The sequence below is a fragment of the Chanodichthys erythropterus genome, chromosome 16 (assembly GCF_024489055.1).
Source record: "Chanodichthys erythropterus isolate Z2021 chromosome 16, ASM2448905v1, whole genome shotgun sequence".
NCBI lineage: Eukaryota > Metazoa > Chordata > Actinopteri > Cypriniformes > Xenocyprididae > Chanodichthys > Chanodichthys erythropterus.
Genome location: NC_090236.1, coordinates 560,623 through 577,551, shown reverse-complemented (window position 1 = coordinate 577,551; position 16,929 = coordinate 560,623). Strand labels below are relative to the sequence as shown.

Sequence of the window (16,929 nt, the reverse complement as noted above, 5' to 3'; positions counted from 1 at the left end):
GTCATCAAACTACGCCTTTGTTTTGAATAGGCTTCTAGCGACCTCTAGCGGGAAAAAATATCACAAATTGTACCTTTAAGTAAAATAATCCCAATTAGTTTTTCAGCCATCTTGACAGCCAAATTAAGAGGACAAAATATGTATAAAACGTCTCATGTGAGTGACAGGTTGCCCCTCCCTCAAGTCAGAGAAGGGATGTCATTGCAAGAGGGATGGGAAGTTATTTTGATTAACAATTATGAGGGACATGAATTTGAAGAAAAATAATGATGTGCACAGATAAATCATTTATAATAAACACTGCAATATTTTGATTTCATGGTGAGAGTGCTCAGAGACCAAAGTGGAGTTGCACACTCCCATTCTGGAAAAGCATTTTACGCCATTTCTATATTATATTACTAAACTCAAATTCTGTGACTGGGCAGCAAAACGCATCTGAAATTCGGCAGTTCTCTCAACTAAATCCAGTTAGGTGCAAATTTAATCATGCAGGTCTCCTCATGAAGGAGCAAGGGAAGGTGTCACCTGTGCTGAACGGGCGTCATGCAGAGAGCTCTCCAGCTGTACAGTGACTGACTGCTCTCCAGCACCACCACATTCACCACGTCACCGCGAGCAGGTCTGAAGCCTGGTGGCACGATCAGAGACTCCAGGCTGAAGAACACGCTGTCTTCCACAACACCACTGTTGCCTTGTGTTCTCGTCACACTGACCTGAGAGACAGACAGCAAGAGAGTCCTGAGGAAGTCACACCTGACATGTGCTTTAAAATGAAATGCTCAATAAAAAAAAAAAAAAATATATGACTTATTAAAATTAAAATCCCATTCTCGTGATGAACTCCGGTTTCTGCATTTTTTTTGTCAAGTCACCATTTTCATCGCACTTTATACAATATGGATTATTTCAAAACAGCTTCATAGTAATAAACAGGAAAATCAATAACGCAAACTTAAAAATATGAAATTCAAATTCTGCTGTAAAGCAATAGTGTCATTATTAAGAAATTAAAATTTGTGCTCAAATTTTTCTGAATGATTTCATGCATATAGTCCTGTTAATAGTGTCCTATGTGAACATGTTCTGCATTTATTTTCCCTTCTTAAATGTATTTGAATGTGCGGCAACTATAGTTGCCGGTGGGCAAATATGTTGTATGCACCCCTCAATGTAAAATTTGAATAGGAGGAGAACATTTATGCATCTAACTCAAAATAACTGCTTTCAACAGATCAACAGATCAATCAAAGTTGAAGAACATTTGATGCAAACACAAAAAAGCTGCATCTAGCTTATAATCTCTTGAATATGAAAACAAAACAAACAACAAATCCATTTGTTTTAAAGTGGTGGAACATAGTGCAGAACAAAGTGCAGCTATTAAGTTGCTCCAACAAAGCATTGTGAATCAAAAAAAGTTAAATTACATTGTTCATTAGAAAAAAAATACTCCTATATGTGATCCTGGACCACAAAACCAGTCAGAAGTCACACAGGTATATTTGTAGCTATAGCCAACAATGCATTGTATGGGTCAGAATTATTGACTTTTTTTTTTTTTTTTTTAAATGAGAAAAATCATTAGGATATTAAGTAAAGATCATGTTCCATGAAGATATTTTGTAAATTTTCTACCGTAAATATATAAAAAAAAATATTTTTGTGAATTGATAAAAGTTGCCAAATGAAGTCCTTAACAACGTATAAGGCGATTTTCTCAATATTTTGATTTATTTTTTTTGCACCTTCAGATTCCAGATTTTCAAATAGTTGAGTCACAGCCAAATATAACAAACCATTCATCAATGGAAAGCATATTATATAAATCTCAATTTTAAAAAAATTTACCCTTGTGTCTGGTTTTGCAGTCCAGGGTCACATATAACAAACAAAAATAAATAAATAAATTAATTAAAAAATAAATAAACAAATAACAATATATGTCAATATAAAATATTATGAAAGTAAAAGGCACTAAACAAGACCAATAACCTTGATTTATTAACCCATTAAACACAGTATACCCCATTTCCCCATAATATATGTACTTACAAGTCATTTGCCCACCGGCAATTATAGTTGCCGCTTGGACTTTTGACTAAGTATACAAAAAACTATAGATCTCTTGTAAGATTTGTTTTGTTTGGATGATTCTAGAGACCCTCATGATTATATAGATATACATGTCAACAAAAAATTCTTAATATTAACATGAAAATTACTTTTCTTTGGGAGGGTTTGCCTTCAATATGCTTCCTGGAAGTAGGGGTTGGAAGTTGATGGCCTCATGTCACATGAAGGAAGTGAATACCTTTTTTTTGTTCTTGAAATCCTTTATTTTGTTGTTTTCTTGCATGTCATTGAGACATAAAACATGGAAAATACAGGTCATTTTCCTTAAAAAAGGAAAATGACAACCATACACTGTGGCAACTATAGTTGCCGGTGGGCTAAAATGGGTTTTAAAGGGATACTCCACCGTTTTTTCATATTAAACTATGTTATTCCCTTAACTAAGACGAGTTGATACATACCTCTCTCGTCTCAGTGCGTGCACTAAATCGCTCTGTCTTGCAGTGAAACTTTGTTAGCACTTAGCTTAGCCCAGTTCATTCAATAGGGGCCAAGCAGAGAAGCTACCAAACACCTCCAAGTTTTCCCTATTTAAATACAGTTACTCGAGTAGTGTAACTCGACCTAGGACGGTGACACAAAACAAAACGTTGCGCTTTTCTAAGCGTGTAAAATGGATAACTATATTGTATGGCGGAATACCATAGCAAGTGCTCGGGAGCACTTTGACTTGGCGCAGTAATATCTTCACTCGTGAAAAGTCCTCTCACCGGCCCCCGCTCCCTCTCCTGTAAAAGTCACGTTGGTTTTATTGACGGAAATGAGAGGGAGGAGAGGGAGCGGGGGCCGGTGAGAGGACTTTTCATGAGTGAAGATATTACTGCGCCAAGTCAAAGTGCACTGGGCTAAGCTAAGTGCTAACAAAGTTTCGCCGCAAGACAGAGCGATTTAGTGCACGCACTGAGACGAGAGAGGTATGTATCAACTCGTCTTAGTTAAGGGTATAACAGTTTAATATGAAAAAAACGGTGGAGTATCCCTTTAAGAAACAAATTCAATTTCAGCTATAAAGCAGCTCGAGAGAAGACAACAGTTTCATTATTCATCGCAATTCAATTCAGGTTTTACACTCATCCTATAGTATCAGTGTAAATCAAATCTATAATATTACTAAATATTAAGTGTCCTTTAAACCCCAAAGGCAAGTTTGTCAGGGTTACCATAGTTTTTGACCTATGGATTTCCAAGCACTGACATTTTACAAAATAAGCCTTGTGATCCAGACTAATTCACTCCAAATTTCCAAGAACCATGGCTTTGATAAGACAGGTGCATTTCGAATCCACTTATTGGTTCCGGTATGTGCACATTTTAATGTGATTTTAAATGGAGATGCACTGATGTATCGGCATATTTTTGGTCAATTTACAACCATTGGCATATCGGCTATAGCAAGAAAAAGGCCGATATAACAAACTGTACAAGCTGTACAATGTCTGTTGCATAATCCAACATTAATCCATAATCTAAGATTCCTACTGTGCTGCTGTCTGCGTTTTAATGTTAATCAAACAACACACAAAAAAATGGCTCACTACTTTTGACTTTTTCTTTTTTCTTTTCTCTTAACTTTTTCTTTTGTTCTTTGATTACAATTAATGAGACAAACAGCAGCAGGTTTATTAGCCTGCTGTAACTTTAAGACCAAATACACAGATCCAATATACTGATACACCTTTTCTTTCTCAGCTGTTTATGTTCAATTAAAACAAAACCAACTGTGTTTATGAGGATTTTTTGACATCATTTTGTGTGTATTTGTCCGTTCAGGCGCAAGGAGGAGCAAAAAAGAACTCAATTCCATGTTCCTGCACTATATTAGAGGCAATTCCAGCATAGAAAACATGCGCGCGAGTGCCAAATTGAGGTCTCTTTCACTTCTCTTTGCATTTGAATGATTTAAAACCACATTAAAATGGACACAAAGGAATCGATAAGTGGAATCAAAATTTTAATTTTATAACAAGTATCCAATTCCAGAATTGAAATCGTTTTTCGATTCCCAAAACTACCCTAGTCAGGACATCACTAAATGTAATCACTCTTTTCCAAGTCTAGAAAGTACAGATTCTTATACAACAGTCCCACATGCACAGTGTGATAATTACTCACCCCATCCATGCGGCGGTAACGCAATGGAGAAACTGCTTGAGCCTTGCTGCTGCATTCTGCAGGGCTGATGACATACTGCGCCAGCACCCAGTCTCCCTTCATTGGCTCGAATCCTAAAACACACACACACACCATCAACATAAACGCTGTGAAACTGATTTTAAAATCACTGTTGCATACCTTTTTTTACCATCTTATTTTTGTATTTTTCCATATATTATTTATTTTTATTTTTTTGTATATTTAACATATACAAAATTATTTTTGTTTTCTTTCCAGATTTCCCTCTTTTACACTCAGCCAGGATCAAAACAAGCTTTTAAAGGGAACCCCTGGTATTAAGACTTGTATGGCTTAATATAAATGTAAATGATGTCTCTTACTGAAATATGTAGTAGAAAACCAATGAAAGATTTACGTTATTTAAAAAAATCCATGACATATATGGGGCGCCATTTTGTTTAGGTGCACAGTGCGTTCTATGTCGATGACATCAAATGGTTGCACTCAATGAGCTACTGACACTATCCTGTTGCTATTTTTACTGCAACACAACTCGGAATATAATATATGATGCCACATTGTGCTGCTTTTGGTTTTAATTTTCAGTCAATGGGCAAGTAAAGCAGAAAGCATATTGTGATTATTGGATGGGAGGCACGCTACACAATGTTTGGGAAAATTGTTCAAGCATCAACTGAAAACAGCATAGACTAAAAGATAGATTTTTGAGAATTAAAGGAACACACCACTATTTTTGAAAATAAGCTCATTTCCCAACTCTCCTAGAGTAAAACAGTTGAGTTTTACCGTTTTCTAATCCATTCAGCCGATTTTCGGGTCAGGTGGTAGCACTTTTAGCTGCAGCTTAGCATAGATCATTGAATCTGATTAGACCGTAAGCATCGCACTCAAAAATGACCAAAGAGTTTCGATATTTTTTCTATTTAAAACTTGACTCTTCTGTAGTTACATCGTGTACTAAGACCAATGGAAAATGAATAGTTGTGATTTTCTAGGCCGATGTGGCTAGGAACTATACTCTCATTCCAGCGTAATAATCAAGGAACTTTGCGTCTCTCACAAATGTCTCCATGGTTGCAAGGCACGCTCCCTGTGCAAGCAGGTGGTCACATTGGCTATGTTGACGGAAGTTAGCCTATTTTCAGGCGCTGCGTAAATGTCATTGTGCCTGCTGCACCCATGGTACAGCAGGAAAGTTCCTTGATTACTACACCGAAATGCGAGTATACTTCCTAGCCATATCAGCCTAGAAAATCACAACTTTTCATTTTCCATCAGCCTTAGTACATGATGTAACTACAGAAGAGTCAAGTTTTAAAAAGGAAAAATATCAAAACTCTTTGGTCATTTTTGAGCGAGATGCTAACGGTCTAATCAGATTTTGGACTGTGGAAAATGTTTTGTGTTCTGAAAGTTACAGATACATAATAAAAAGCCCTTTAAATACTCGCACACTGAGATAAAATGTCGGTCCGTGAGCTGCAATAAAGGCCTGTCACAGCATACTATTGAGCATTAAAGCAAATAAACTGATCTTCTGACCTTCACAGAGAGCAGATCGTGGGAAATATGTTGTCTGGTTTATAAGTCCTCCATCTCGATCACATGATGTCACTGTTCCAATCAGAGGCCTGGGTTTAACAGAGTCCTGTGTGAGTGCTTCTGATCCTCCACTTTCCCACATGTCCTTCTGTCGCTCCACCTGAAATCAACAAAAAGAAATTGTACACATTATTTAGATTTTTATAAATGTATTCCAAAATCAACAACATTTCAAAATAAAAAGAAAAAAGATGCTCATAATATTACTGCTTTCGAGAAGAAATTAATGAACAACATCCAGACTGCATAATCAGTTACTTCACAAGCTCATAACTAAGGAAATCTCTAATAAACCAGTGATTCTCAACTCTGAGCCAGCATGTGTGTGGTTTGAATTAATCTGTTGAGTGCATGATTCAGTGACTCACAAGACACTAGCTGTGATCGAAATTGGGCACTCGTTCACTCATTTACTATTTCCTATATATTGAATGACACAAAGTAAAAATTCTATGAGAAAAAAAAAAGATTTTCTCTAAATATTATAAAAGAACAAAAAGCTTACTTTTGAAAAAAAAACAAAAAAAAAACAAGAAATAATTTGATGTAATTATTTATTATTAATATGCTTAAATAGCATATAAAAAAGCACTTTTTTGTGCTTTTAATAAATTGTTCATTTGTCCCCTGTAATATTTTCATTGGGCAATTGAGTTTTCATGCAGCAATAAATCCAGATTTAAAACTTAGAGACGCCTGACATTTACATGACAACTGTTCATTTGTGTCATGCCAATGCTGACATTCATTACTTGCACTTTATCCAAAATTTAGAGAGGTCACAATGAGCTCAAAGTGACAAAAACCTTTCTCTCCTTTTTCATGATTAAGTCATGTTGCTTTGTATGTCATATGAATTTTGTTGTACAATTATTAATAATTTCTTTTCAAACTACCTAGTTCTATCAATGAATACTTAGCGAGCAATCATAAATAACTAGCTACCCACACAAACATGCACAAATTTTTTTTGTAAACAATGTTCACCTCTAAATTATAGATTTATTTCTGGAAAATAATAAAAACATTAGAAAAACACATTATATACTATTTGTCAATTAATGCAGTATGCAAGTTAAAAATCCAATTAAAATCCAAAGAATGGAGACAGATTAGTGCCATTTGGAGGAAGGGCTGCCGGATTAATCGTATTTTAATCTGATAATGATTTCTGTTTCTATTGATAGATTTAAAAAAAAAAAAAAAAAAAAAAAACATTGAAATATTGGGTGCTTGTTATTTGTCCTGAAAAACTTCTTTAATTTAGACATTTCCAATATCTTGCATTGGTAACAAGCTTCAACTACCTTTCCTGCTTGGGGTTACCAGATGTCAAGAGCATAAATACCCCAAACGGGACTTTTCTCTTAAAGGATTAGTTCACTTTCAAAAAAAAAATAAATAAATTTATTAGCATCCCCGGAGCCGTGTGTAATATGTTAATGATGGATGGATATAGATGGAGGCACTTTCTTCAGCTCATACTCATTGGCCTCGATCACTGCCATTATAAAGCTTGGATGCATACAGGAAGGATATGTATTAATATTTGTCCGATTGTGTTAATCAGAAACTAGGGTGGCTTGAGGGTGAGTAAAGCTTGGGGTAATTTTTATTTGAAAGTGAACTAATTCTTTAAAAGGATATATTTTCTGCCCAGTGTTTTACTTAATTTTCCAAATCTGGCAACCATGCACACCAGCTCTGATGACACTTGCTCACAAAAGCACTGAGGATCTGAAAACGCCAACAAACATGTTCATTGTGAAATTCCTTCATGAGGCAGTGCGTACGATTTTCTGCTACTAAATCTGTGAGCGAACCTTCTCTGTAACAAACTGTAATAAATTCAAACAGGATTCTTGACCATTTTGTTTGCGATAATGGTTGGTGAATGCATGCGGTCTGTGCAACCTCTGTGCTACAATGCAAAGTAAAAATTTAACAATTTGGAATTGTTGAAATTTATATTAGTAGTTTCACTTTTTCACAGTTTTGTTTTCTTAAAGGTGCCATCGAACGTTTTTTTTACAAGATGTAATATAAGTCTAAGGTGTCCCCTCAATGTGTCTGTGAAGTTGCAGTTCAAAATACCCCATGGATTTTTTTTTTATTAATTTTTTTAACTGCCTATTTTGAGGCATAATTAGAAATGCGCCGATTCAGGCTGAGGCCCCTTTAATTGCTCACGCTCTCCACCCCCTCCCGAGCTCTCGACTCTATCATTGCATAAACAAAGTTCACACAGCTAATATAACCTTCAAAATGGATCTTTACAAAGTGTTCGTCATGCAGCATGTCTAACCGCATAAGTATGGTATTTATTTGGATGTTTACATTTGATTCTGAATGAGTTTGATAGTGCTCCGTGGCTAACAGCTAATGCTACACTGTTGGAGAGATTTATAAAGAATGAAGTTGTGTTTATGCATTATATAGATGGCAAGTGTTTAATAATGAATATAGCGACGGCTCGTCTCCGTGAATACAGTAAGAAACAATGGTAACTTTAACCACATTTAACAGTACAATAGCAACATGCTAACAAAACATTTAGAAAGACAATTTACTAATATAATTAAAAATATCATGTTATCATGGATCATGTCAGTTATTATCACTCCATCTGCCATTTTTTGCTGTTATCCTTGCTTGCTTACCTAGTCTGATGATTCAGCTGTGCACAGATCCAGACGTTAATACTGGCTGCCCTTGTGTAATGCCTCGATCATGGGCTGGCATATGCAAATATTGGGGCACACATATTAATGATCCCGACTGTTACGTAACAGTCTGTGTTATGTTGAGATTCGCCTGTTCTTCGGAGGTCTTTTAAACAAATGAGATTTACATAAGAAGGAGAAAACAATGGAGTTTGAGACTCACTGTATGTCATTTCCATGTACCGAACTCTTGTTATTCAACTATGCCGAGGTAAATTCAATTTTCAATTCGATGGCACCTTTAATGTAAAGCAGTTGAAAACTACATAGCCACAATCTGTTTGCAGTGTTTAACCATTTAAAAGATGAAAATGGCCAAAAGAAAAAAAGAAGACAATGAGCATGCATTATCAGGAGTCATACTAATGGTAAGTAGTGTTCAATTAACTGTTATCAATACAAATTATTTTTCTCCAATGTAATGCAATGGTTGCCTCTATAGGCCTATTTATTTATAAACAGGGTTGTGCAATGCCTAGCAGCTTTAAGAACGTTGTTTTCAGACATAATTACTTTCTTTCATGAGATTTTGCATTTGGATATATTAGACATTATCAAAGACTACTTTTTGACAAAGTTTAGATTTTTTTTTTTTTTTTTTAATGTTGTTGCCCTAACTAATCTCACTCTGTCAGAAAATGTTGTTTTCACATATATGTTTTCAAATTAGAATAAAGGTGCTGAGATATGTTAGATTAAACTGTAAATATTTTGTTTTATTTGAACAAACCAGACAGAAAACAGGAAAACGTTCAAACAAGTTTGAAAATGTTGACTGGCACTAAATGTTTAATGCATGCTATTGTTTTACTGATATAAGGTCTTCTTACCTTGACATTTTTGTCAATTCAATTCCATAGAAAATTTGGTATAACCAGGTATAAGGTCTTATTACTCAAAGAGACTGTTTTAATGCTTTATTAAACCAATTAAAGAGAAAGAAGACATAAGAACAGAAGATATTTAAGTCAGATTGCCAACTGTCAATTTGTACCCCTATACTAATGGTCATTCGTGGACTCAGATCTCACCCTAAGCGCTCTCCACTGTCCATGAGCTCCTTCCCGGACGGCCAGAGCCTGAACTGTATCTCCCACACACAGCACGACTCCTCCTAACACAACTGCTGATGTGAAATACACAGCATGATCTATGAGACCATAATCCGCGCAAAGATGCGTCACGATGCCCGTCTGCACCTGTCGGATCTGCGCCACACCTAAACACACAGCAAAGAGCTCAGTCTCACACGGCCTACTTTAGAATATCAATTACGCTGTACACATTTATCCACTAACCCTCAAAATGAGGATCCTGCTCCTCCTCATCCTCCAGAGCTCTTCGCCACAGAGGTGAAAGCAGCTTGGACATGAAACACTGCACGACGCTCACCATGATTAGGCCTACGGTCTGTAACCAAACAGAGCTGTAGGTCACGAATATCACTTCAAAAATAGCCTCAAATATTGTTGTTTAGAGTTCACAGCACCAGATGAAGGACATGTATGTCCTAACAGAGAATTAACGTCGCACGTGTGACAAGTATACGCTTGATAAAGCTAGTACGCGAAAAACACGTGACGTGACGATGAAAATTAAAGTTTGCTGCACACTCCTCCTCCCACATTCTGCATAAAATATGGGTACAGAAGTGTTCAGGCTCAAATATGAATGGAAAAAATGATAATACATTTTTTTTTGTTTGTTTTTTTTAAATAGGCATACATATAGCCTATTTATTTGTCATTTCATCAGAATATCAGCATTTGTGAGAGTCAAAACAGTTTTGTTGTTGATTTAATTTTGTGTCATTGGAAAATAGTGATCTGTGACGTATTATGTTGAATATCAAAGGTTTTTTGTGTCTGTATTGTTTTGTTTTATTTGAACAAACCAGCCAGAAAAAAAAAAAAATTACAAGTATATTTTATAGAAAAAGATTAGATCAGTGAAGACATTGGGATGAGATTAATAACAAATTATATAACAAATATAACAACGAAAAAAAGATAGGATCTTGTGGCTTCAACATATTGAATGAGTTAATGAAAGTTTAAGCAGTCTTTTAAAAGAAGATTTAAGAGTGTTTAACATACTGTACTGAAAATAACATATTTTCAAAAGATATCGATTTAATTTTAAGAAACAGAATTTAAGAGTAGACCTATTTATGTAGTTGTTTTTGTTTTCTTTTCCCCTTCACTTTTCATGACGTATGAGACACACCCGCTTTTCCCCAAACGTCAATGCTCCGCACTCCATTTCAGTAGGTGGCGGATATGCAAGATAAGCTGATTTGCCAACCGACATAAAACACAAACGAAGAAGAGGAGTAAGGCGAACAACAACAATGTACAAGCTTCGAAGCACAGATTGGAAATAAATGTTTAGTAAAAGTTTTACAGAGCATTGATGAAATCTCAAGAATAGTGCAATGTAAAAATGGAGCATATTAAATTGGAGATTGTGGACATGAGTGAGGCAGAACCCGGCAGAGTGAACACCGAGGAGCACAGAGGTTGGTGATCATTCTTGAGTCTCCACTAATTACTGCTGAGGAACATCAAAAGCATGCGTTCACCATATTTCTTCTAAATTAATTCTAAATTTTAATTTCCTTCCAACATTTTCACTGGCCCCATCACAAAGTAATAAAATACAAAAATAATATTATTTTTATAAGTTTTGACCTTTTATTCTAATAAGGTTATTACACCTAAATTTTACTAGTGAAATTTCAATTGAATTTGAATTCAATACCACAATAATAATAATAATAATAATACTGGTAACACTTTACAAAAAGGTCTCATTTGTTAACATAAGTTAATGTAATAACTAACATGAACTAACAATGAACAATACATTTGTTACAGTATTTATTAATCATTGTTAATGTTAGTTAATAAAAAAAAAAAAATCTGTTTATTGTTTATGTTCACAGTGCATTAACTAATGTTAAAGGGTTAGTTCACCCAAAAATGAAAATGTCATTAATTACTCACCCTCATGCCGTTCCACACCCGTAAGACCTTTGTTCATCTTCAGAACACAAATTAAGATATTTTTGTTGAAATCCGATGGCTCAGTGAGGCCTGCATAGCCAGCAATGACATTTCCTCTCTCAAGATCCATTAATGTATCAAAAACAATAAGTTCATGTGAGTACAGTGGTTAAATATTAATATTATAAAGTGACGAGAATATTTTTGGTGCACCAAAAAGTAAAATAACGACCTGTATTGTGATGGCCGATTTCAAAACACTGCTTCATTAAGCTTCGGAGCGTTATGAATCTTTTGTGTCGAATCATGATTCGGATCGCGTGTCAAACCGCCAAACTGCTGAAATCACGTTACTTTGGCGCTCCGAACCGCTGATTCAACACAAAAGATTCATAACGCTTCGAAGCTTCATGAAGCAGTGTTTTGAAATTGGCCATCACTATATAAGTCGTTATTTTGTTTTTTTGGCACACCAAAAATATTCTCGTCACTTTATAATATTAATATTGAACCAGTGTACTCACATGAACTGATTTAAATATGTTTTTAGTACATTAATGGATCTTGAGAGAGGAAATGTCATTTATGGCTATGCAGGCCTCACTGAGCCATCGGATTTCAACAAAAATATCTTAATTTGTGTTCTGAAGATTAACAAAGGTCTTACGGGTGTAGAACGGCATAAGGGTAAGTAATAAATGACATTATTTTCATTTTTGGGTGAACTAACCCTTTAACCAATACAACATTTGATTTCCATAGACCCGGTTTCACAGACAGGGCTCAGCCTAAGCCAGGATTAGGTCTTAGTTCAATTAAGGTATTTAAGTAGCTTTTATAAACATTCACTAGAAAAAAACATTACTGGTGTACATCTTGAGACAAAACAATGGCACTGACATATTTAAGACATGTCAGTGCAAATTGCTCTCAGCTGAAACAGCTCAAACATGCATTTTTGTCTAGGACTATCTTAAGCCTTGTCTGTGAAACCAGGGGAAAATGTAGTAAATGTTGAAATTAACATTAACATTAATGTTCACTTTAGGTCTGATGGAGGTAAAAGAGGAATGTCAAAAAATAAATGAAGTGGAGGGGAAACATCAGTATCCGGAACCTCATAATTTTAAACCTGGAGAAAAATCTTTGACTTTTGAAAATAATTATTTTCAGTTTTTGAGAAGAAGATCTCAAAGAACTGAGGTAGAACATTCTTTCACATGCAAGCAGTGTGGAAAGACTTTCATTCGTAAACAACTCCTTGTTGACCACATACGAATTCACTTGGGGTTGGAGCCCTTCACATGTGATCAGTGTGGAAAGAGTTTTGTGCGTAAAGCACTCTTGAATGATCACATGAGAATTCACACTGGAGAGAAGCCTTTCGCATGCCTTCGGTGTGGAAAGAGTTTTTCTGTTAAGGGAAACCTTAAGATTCACATGGAAATTCATATTGGAGAGAAACCTTACAGCTGTGATCAGTGTGAAAAGAGTTTCAACCGTAAAGGACTTCTCATTGATCACATGAGAAATCACACTGGAGAAAAACCTTTCTTATGTGATCAGTGTGGAAAGAGTTTCATTCGTAAAGCACTTCTGAAAGATCACATGCGAAGTCACACCGGAGAGAAGCCTTTCAGTTGCTCTCAATGTGGGAAGGGTTTCTCACTTAGAGGAAACCTTAATTGTCACATGAGAATTCATACTGGAGAGAAGCCTTACAAATGTGATCAATGCGGGAAGAGCTTCACATTTAAAGGAAAACTTGAGCATCACTATAGAATTCACACTGGAGCGACACCTTTCACATGCAATCAGTGTGGGAAGAATTTTGCACAGTCAGACAGCCTTACATATCATCTGCGCTCTCATGCTGGAATAAAGCCATTTAAATGTGATCAGTGTGGTGAAGCATTTATTTTGGGATCACGTCTGAAAAAACATATGAAAGTTCATGCAAATGAGAGGCCTTACTTTTGTTCTGTGTGTGGAAAGACTTTTTCACGACTGGACTGTTTTAAAATGCACCAGAAAGTTCATACTGGGGTAAAAGCTCATGTGTGCTCTGAGTGTGGAAACAGCTTCGGCAGAGCCGGCGACTTGAAAATTCACCAAAGAATCCATACTGGAGAAAAACCGTACAAGTGCTCACATTGTGACAAGAGATTCAATCAGTTAGGGCAGCTGAAACTACATGAGCGAGTGCACACTGGAGAGAAGCCGTACCAGTGCCCTTCGTGTAGGAAGGGTTTCACCTCATCAAGTGCTCGACTGATTCATGTGAGGAAGCATTGTTCAAAGTTGTCAAAGTGAGCCATCTGATTTAACCCAATTAATTTTATATCCACAACAATGAGCAGATGATGAGCAAAGATGAGCAGTTACATTCAACGGATATTTGCTTTTAAAAAAATTATTATCTGTATTGGTGAATTACAAAATTGATCTAATTAAATTTATTTTGGTCATCCCAATATTTCCACGGTGTCGTCTGTTGCAGTGTTTCCCTTCTCTTCTCCAACCTTCTCCTGGAGTTTTATTGCACTACAGTTTTTGAATGTTTCTCTGGTTTGTACAGCAGCTCTAGAAGAAAATTGTGTCATTGTCCAGCTTAAAGGGTTAGTTCACCCAAAAATTTGTTCGAATTAACTTCGTTAATCTTCGGAACGCAAATGAAGATATGGTAGTTGAAATCCGATGGCTCCGTGAGGCCTTCATAGGAAGCAATGACATTTCCTCTCTCAAGATCCATAAAGGTACTAAAAACATTTAAATCGGTTCATGTGAGTACAGTGGTTATATTAATATTATAAAGCGATAAAGAATATTTTTGGTGCGCCAAAAAAAACAAAATAACAACTTATTTAGTGATGGCCGATTCCAAAACAATGCTTCAGGAAGCATCGGAGCACAATGAATCAGTGTATCGAATTATGATTTAGATCGCGTGTCAAACTGTCAACGGCTGAAATCACGTGACTTTTGGCGCTCCGAACAGCAGATTCGATACACTGATTCATTTATGCTCCGATGCTTCCTGAAGCAGTGTTTTGAAATCGGCCATCACTATATAAGTCTTTTTTTTTTTTGGCGCTCCAAAAATATTCTCATCGCTTTATAATATTAATATTGAGCCACTGTACTCACATGAACCAATTTAAATATGTTTTTAGTACATTAATGGATCTTGAGAGAGGAAATGTCATTGCTGGCTACGGAGGCCTCACGCAGCCATCGGAATTCAACTAAAATATCTTAATTTGTGTTCCAAAGATTAACGAAGGTTTTACGGGTGCGGAACAGCATGAGGGTAAGTTTACTTAACCCTTTAAGTAAATTCAGTACTGATTCATTTCAGTTGTAGAAATCATTAGTTATTCATTTATCTATAGACCCTTTTACAGCCCACGTGATCACATAGTTGCGCGCGCATTTTGGCAACGGAAGTGGTGTTGTTGCCTATTGGTTTTAACGTGTTAGCAACTCTGAAAGTTTTTTAGGGCTCTCAAGTGTAACGCACTGAGCGTGACAGTCACTCATTTCGGTCTTTTGTCACGCACTCCCGCCACACATTGTATTTCTCACGCAGAAAAACTAGTTTTCATAATTTAATATGCCGCTACGCCGGGCAGGAATCAAGCGCGTCTCCCCTGGAGTAGCCTGCCACTTATCAGCCAATCAAAAAAAGAAAGAGGCTACACAGTAGCCAATCAGAAAATAGCACTATTGTATCTAGGTAAAATTTAACGCAACAACCAATGAAAAAAAAAACATATCCTGGAATTGTTCACCATCATCCTCGTTCACCCACAGAGGAAAACACTGGAGCTCTGAGCATCACTTTGAGCACAGAATAAGTCATGATCTCCTATTTTAATGTTACAACAAATTCACAGCTTGTTTGACACAAACAATGACAACTTGACTGCTGTTTCCGAGTGTGACTCTGAACTTAGTCAACAGTTTTACAGCCTGTTCACTGAAAACACCTGCTCAGTAGTCTAGACCTAGTTATATTTTCGTTATCACACGATGACTGACATTTTGTCACATTAAACATCTCTCTCCAAATAGGCTTAATATTTTTATAAGCACTAAATAAATTATTGTGTATTACATCGTCGATGTTATTGGTCACTTTAAAAATCATGTCATGTTTTTGGATATTTGTTATTCTTGCCTGTCTTTAAAACTTGAGAGCCCTGGTTTATGTATATATATCTGGCCACTGTATTTGGGCATCTGCTAACGTCTTCTATCCACTCGACTACACGGATCTGATAGCCGGATACCATTTGATAAAGTCAACTTTTTAAAATAACTTTATCTGTCTGTGTTGCTTAATCCGCTCGCGAAGCTGTAGATATATCACTTTCGGAGTTGCTAACACGTTAGAACCTATGGGGAACAACACCACTTCCGTTGCCAAAATGCGCGCGCATACGTTGCTACGTCATCATTGTGTACAAACAGTAAAAGGGTCTATACAGCAGCTCTGGAGAAAACAGTGATGCCATCGTCCAGCTCAGTTCAGTTCTCATACAATGGTATCAATGCAGGCAGATCACTAATATTTTTGAATATTAAGTGTCCCCAGCTTAGCAAGCCAGAGGCAACAGTGGTAAGGAACCCAAACTCCATCAGGTGAAAAAAATCTTGGGAGAAACCAGACTTAGTTTGGGGGCCAGTTCTCTGGCCAACAATCTGTTTGCCATTTTGTATGTCAATAAAATAAATAATATAAAATGTTGGGTAAACAATCGTATGACTTCTGAATCTCCTTAATTACAGTTACTTAAAATCAGGCATACACACACAAGAGCTGTTGTCCAGTGCACACTTAAAGACTCAGTGAGTCTCATTCTCTAAAAACTGTGTGGATTATTTTGTATTTGTATTTCACAGATTCTTAAAGGGGTTCACAAACTTTCAAGCAGCACTGTATATAAAAAAGTAAACCCTTGTTGAATTCTATGGTTTTACGTTTTTTTTTTATAGTGTTTGTTTTAATAGACTTTTATTTCACATCTAGTGTCATTTTACAGCTCACAAACTGAATGGAAATATGATCAAAATGTTCAAGCATTCTAAAATTCCACTATAACTTGAATGTACTAAGGAGAATATGTTAATATTCTTTTCCCCCTCCAAATTACCATCTATTTGCTTTCAGGTTTTATGATGTCCGTTTTCTTTAAGTTGTTATAGTGTTTTTATGTTAAATGCTTTTGCACAGGGTGAGATAAATGTGACCGTTGATTGAGAAGAAAGGCTGTACTCTGCTCCTGCACACTGGTATCTTTGTAATACTGTGGACTCTGAGAATG

At 36.1% G+C, this 16,929-nt stretch overlaps 2 protein-coding genes across 4 annotated transcripts in view; one reads left to right on the top strand and one right to left on the bottom strand.

Moving 5' to 3' along the window:
• mov10l1 (Mov10 like RNA helicase 1) overlaps positions 1–11,695 on the bottom strand; it is a 54,172-nt gene extending 42,477 nt beyond the window's left edge. For 2 of the 3 annotated variants that reach the window (XM_067362184.1, XM_067362185.1), the window contains exons 1-5: positions 9,896–10,134; positions 9,629–9,816; positions 5,815–5,974; positions 4,249–4,361; positions 529–716 (exon numbers count right to left, since the gene is read on the bottom strand). In XM_067362184.1, coding sequence (XP_067218285.1) covers positions 529–716; positions 4,249–4,361; positions 5,815–5,974; positions 9,629–9,816; positions 9,896–9,992 — 746 coding nt within the window. In that variant the 5' untranslated portion in view covers positions 9,993–10,134. Of the gene's footprint in view, positions 1–528; positions 717–4,248; positions 4,362–5,814; positions 5,975–9,628; positions 9,817–9,895; positions 10,135–11,602 lie in introns of those variants that run through there. The other variant, XM_067362186.1, reaches the window with a different exon arrangement.
• On the top strand, positions 10,912–14,068 carry LOC137002500 (zinc finger protein ZFP2-like). The gene is made up of 2 exons (XM_067362201.1): positions 10,912–11,115; positions 12,651–14,068. Exons 1-2 carry the CDS (start codon positions 11,040–11,042, stop codon positions 13,913–13,915), a joined length of 1,341 nt encoding a protein of 446 aa, XP_067218302.1. The 5' UTR covers positions 10,912–11,039; the 3' UTR covers positions 13,916–14,068.
• The last annotated feature ends 2,861 nt before the right edge of the window (positions 14,069–16,929 follow it).